General features: G+C 33.2%; 1 protein-coding gene across 1 annotated transcript; it reads left to right on the forward strand.

The window, feature by feature from the left end:
- Window positions 1-394: 394 nt before the first annotated feature.
- LOC133188292 (uncharacterized) lies at window positions 395-3091 on the forward strand. The gene is made up of 2 exons (XM_061323662.1): window positions 395-1559; window positions 3018-3091. Exons 1-2 carry the CDS (start codon window positions 395-397, stop codon window positions 3089-3091), a joined length of 1239 nt encoding a protein of 412 aa, XP_061179646.1.
- The last annotated feature ends 2388 nt before the right edge of the window (window positions 3092-5479 follow it).

A 5479-nucleotide genomic window follows, 5' to 3' on the forward strand; every position in this document is an offset into this window, starting at 1 on the left:
ATATAGCGTACAAATGTCAACTTTTTACAAGTCTTTTTTTTAAGATTTCAAAGAATCTTGCATCATATTGAGATGCATGAAATGAACATTTCTGCACGAAAAGATTTCAATTTTAGGCTTCATTTTAAGACTTTAAATTAAATAATAATTTTAAGAGTTATCATTCCTGGCTGAGGAGCGGATATCCCTAAGTACCATATGTTATTGACATGTTACCATATGTTATTAGCTGTATAAGGTTTTGACCACGTGTATATATATTAACCATCTCCCACCAACATTGTCAATATTAAACCATTTCTTGTTTGTTTGTTTTTTCACAGTGCAGCAACCAAAAAGAATATCATACACACATACACCGGGCCCAAGTATAGAGTGCAGAAACAGAGGAATAATGGGGAAAATGTTTCAAGCAGTTACTATGGATTTAGATATGATATCGTTCCTCATCTCCACTTCCATATATATTATTTGTGGGACGATTGGCAACACACTTGTTATAGCCGTTTACTTATCTAGAAAAAGACAATTTCCAAGACGAGCCTACATCCTGAGTCTGGCGATCACAGACCTTGTAATAATGGTGCTTGTCGCCCCCTACACCATTGTGTTTCAGTTACGACTGGTGACAAGCAGTTTTGCTTGTCACGCGTTCGAAGTGTTTCGTCATGCAGCCATTGGGTTTTCTAATCTTATCCTCATTTTGATAGCTTGGGAACGCTTAATGATGGTATGGAGGCCCCTGAAAGCTATGGAATCTACAACCAAACTCTCCTTCATGATAGGGTTTCTGTTATTTGCCATTCTTTGTGCCAGCCCTGCTGCTCTTGTTTATAATGTAAGTTACCACAACAGTACCCAGTCTGGAAATGGAACGCAGACACAGCAAAAATACTGTGCTCATACAACAAGCATATTAGGAAAACAGAAAACTTTATGGTACAGAAATTTGATTTCTTTTTTGATGGGAGTGGAATTTTTAATTTTGATAACAACTTATATTCTTGTCTATGTACTTATCTATCGACATAGGAAAAGGGCTCCACGAGCATATGTAGGATCAAATATTAAAAATCGTGTACAGAAGCAAGATTCAAATGAAAGTCAAACACGCAGTGCTTGTCCTATCGACAATGACAGAGTAGAAGACCGTGGTGAATTAAACATTGTCTCAACCCCATTATGTCAAGTCGAGAGGACAGATTCTGAAGAAGTTGACACAGACGTCAAAGAACGGTCTTTTGCAAGGGTTGAATCTACTCCATTACGTCAAGTCGAAGACTCAGATTCTATAGAGATTGCGACGGATGAAAATTTAGTTTCAAGAAAATCAAAAATATCCAACGGAAAACAAGAGAATAAACTGGAAACCATCTACCCGGAGAAAGATTCTGAAAATGATGACATTGCTCAAGAAAACTCTTCGCCGAAAGATCTGCAAAGCTTTGGACACAAAGGTGCAGAATCGAAAACGATCGACCTAGAAAGAACGTCAGTATCGGAGGAAAGTGAAAATCACCGAGAATCAGCGTGTCTTAATGGTGACCAGTTATGCCAAGGTAATAATTCGGTATCTTCACCACTCAAGGGATCACAGAAAAGGCAAAACTCAACAAATTCTAGAATCCTCGCATCCGCCCAGAAAAGACCTACGATGCAAGCGAAAACGTGGACCATGTTAACCATCTGTACATTTTTGTACGTAATTTGTTGGATTCCCTATTCTTTCTACGCTTTTGAAGTAACCAGTGGATTAATATTCCAGTACTCCTTTTTCATTGGGCATGCGTCAAATCCTATCATATACAGTGTTGTTAATGTCAGGGTTAGGAGGGGGATCAAAGAATTGTTTTCTAGAAAATCACACAAAAGGACAAGAGGCATAGTGCATACTAGTAGTACTAACGCTTCAACGTCATCGAACGTTTGAATCTGCAACCATGCATGAAAAAATACTACTCGTATTAGGAAGAACGCTTCAGCGCCATCGACCATTGGAATCTGCAACCATGCATGAAAAAAATAGAGGAACAAAAAACATGTATATGTTTAAATATCGGCCTGAAAGTGCTAGTGATATTTGGCACAATGAGATTTTTGAATTTCTGCTTCAAAGTTTATCATTAAAAAACCAAAAAATATGTGCTTTGTTTTATCTTAATTCTAAAAAAAGAACTTAAAAAAAAACGTTAACCAAAGAATTAAATGCAAAACCTGTGTCAGTTTAAGGTTCATTATCCCTGTGGTCACTCAGATAATGTTTTCTTAAAAGTTTATGTTTTTCCAAAAGAAATCTGATTTATCATTAAAATGCAAACAATTTCAGCATACCTTTCTTTGGCAAAATATGACAGAAATAACATTTTAATTTAGCAATTTCATTAAGGAATAATAGACGTTTATCATTTTAAGAGTTATCTCTCTTATCAGAGTATCAGAGAACCTTAAGTGATTTTTAAGTAATCATGTTGTTTTTGAATTACTAAGGTGGAGGTGAATGCAAAATTTACAAGATGGCTTATTTTGCATTGTATAGTAAAGAGGGCATACTAGTACAATTTAATGTACATAAATTATATTCTCCCTCACTATGTTCGTCCGAATATAAAACAATTATATTCTAAGTATGAGAGTAATGAAAAGAACTCATATGTTGAATGGTACTCGCTATAACCTTTTATTTTGCATTGCCTTATATAATTATAATATTGATTCAGTCTATTATAAATAATTTTTTCATTAATCAATACATTCAGAACCGTAACATACATAAAATATCAAATACATAATGTTTATCTCATTTTTACATATACGTGTATACCCGTAGGTTATAGCGAGACTCGATAATCGAACATGAATGACTGAGGATATATATAGTATGTGATCACGTGATAAGTATGGAATGCAACGAATTTAATTTTATAAATTCAAACAAAAGGCCTCTGGAAGTTATGAACTCTTTCACCAAGATATCCCTTATTAAAGGGTTTTTTGATATTTGCTCTTCTTTCTTCCAGTCCTGCTGGTTTATAGTGTTAGTTACCACAGCAGTACTCACTCTGAACATGGAACACATACACAGAAAAATTAGCATACTAGGAAAACAGAAAAATTTACTAACATAATTTTGTTTTCTTTTTGATTGGAGTGGAATTGCTAATTTTGATAACTACGTACATATTCTTGTCTATCTGTTTATCTATCGACATCTAGGAAAAAGGTCTCACAAGCGTATTTAGGAATCGTGAGCGAAAGCAAGATTCTAATGTATCAGTCGACCACTCTGTGCTCGACCTTTTCGCTGTCTTGGGGACAGATGATGCAAACGAACTTTCTTCAAAAATCATGAAAATTAAAAAGCCATGTTTAAATTAGTAAAATGAATAAGTTTAGCCACATAGATTTTAATTTTTCATTCAATTTTCCACAAGTAATGTCCTATACATGTAAAGTGATAAATATTTTGCATATAGATTTATAAGGTTGACGACAAAAAGGTACACTTTCAAACATCATGGAAAGTTTACAAGTTTTTAACACAATGTATTCTAGAAATTTGATATTATAATTTACAATAAAAATGGTCCAAATATATTATACCAAACTAGGCATCAATTTTTTTGTTTGTATCATCTGTCCTTAAGCAAAGTCAAGAAGACAGAATCGAAAGAAGTTCCTGCAAATGCCAAAGAACCGTTTTCTGCGAGGATTGAATCTACGCCCAATATTACGTCATATCGAGGAAACAGATTCTACAGAGATTGCTACGGATGATATTTTGATTCGAGAAAATAATAAAAAAAAAATATTGTCAAATAAAATCTGCAACATGACTACATTAAAATAATTATATTGCAGATTTATTTGACAAAATATGTCAAAAAGGACGATATCCTCTAGAAAACAGGAGGATAGCTTAGAGACGGTATACCTGGAAAAGAAAAGAATCTGATAATTTAGTGTTTACTCGACAAAGGATTTGCAAAGTTCTGGACATGCAGTCACATAGATGCTGAATCGAACACGATCGATCAAGACTGTCGACAAGAATAGAGGAGGGTGATCGTCACCGAGTGTGTCTCGATGGCGACCAGATAAGTCAAGGTGATAATCCATTGTCTCCTCCAACATCCATGGGATTACAGACAAGTGCTTGATTTCATAGCAATGTACCAATCATCACCCGAGAATGAACACTAGCAAGCGGTTGGAATTTGAGTGCAAGTAAAATATTTAGTTATAAATTACCACATACTTTTCACCCAAACATATTTTTGCCTGAAGAGCTATGGAGAATTTGTTAAAACTCAAAAATTTCTACCAGACTGTTAATAATTGGATGACACAGATTCATGCTTTGGAATGGGGAATAATCCCCCTAGATTTGCCACGTCAAAATCTTTCTATATAAAAAAATTACTAGCAAATTTTAACGTTTATTTGACGTTGGTGAATTCTCTTCACCTTCTGCTTCCCAAGAGATCAAAAAGAGTTATTCTGAAGGTATATTTACCGTACTTATAGGTTTCAAGATAAAGATGAGATTCAAACTTATATCCACCTATTTTTGACATATATGATTTTGGTGTTGGGGATACCAAAGTTTAACTTAACAAATAGAGATAAAAAAGACACTAGTCATATAATTATTATCTGACAGGTTTATTTCAAAAAGAACATGTAAAAAAAAATTATTTCATTAAAAAATAATCTCCTAAAATAATAAACATCATTGTAATAGCAAAAGGAAAAGATACAAAGATTTGAATATTAAATAAAGAATAAAAAAATATAAATATCACAGTTTGAATCAAATAATGAGCAAGACTCCTTATGCTACTGATTTACCCTTGAGAGAGGAGGACGAGGTGCGAATTAAAATTAATTACAAAGTGCGTAGAGGCCAATCCTAAGTATTGTGCATTGAAAATTAACACCAGTACGTAATATATGCTAAATTAACTATGTAAAACTGCTTTCTTTCATGTTTACATTTGTAAAAAAAAAAAAAATAAAATCTTTAATCCAATTACCACAGCCATATTTTGCATTATTTCTAAAATTTTCTCAATATCTACGGTAAATTTTACATTACTTCACTATCTGAGAGAGATATTAAAACAAAGAGGATTTTTTTGGCTCTAAAACCATACTACAATCATGGGTGAAATAAGTCCAAGTGTTTGTTTATGGTTATCCTTGATGATATGTAGTAATGGAAGTACCATGAGGTAGATGATTGGGAAAAACAATACAAATGACAGTCATGTTACTAGTAGGATAAACGTTTGATTTTCCTCCATATATGAATGAATAATTAAAAATAAAAAATTAATCAAATCTAAATCAAAATCAAATTAAACAATAATGTAAATATATGACACAAAATGTACTGGAATTTCTTGATCAGATGAAACAGAATCATTGAGTATACTATAGTATCAAAAGAAACCTTGCTATTAGCTCTTCGTCAAGAATA

The sequence above is a fragment of the Saccostrea echinata genome, unplaced genomic scaffold, assembly GCF_033153115.1.
Source record: "Saccostrea echinata isolate AGI-Se365-2 ecotype Australia unplaced genomic scaffold, CSIRO_AGI_Sech_v1 ptg000016l, whole genome shotgun sequence".
In the NCBI taxonomy this organism is placed as follows: domain Eukaryota; kingdom Metazoa; phylum Mollusca; class Bivalvia; order Ostreida; family Ostreidae; genus Saccostrea; species Saccostrea echinata.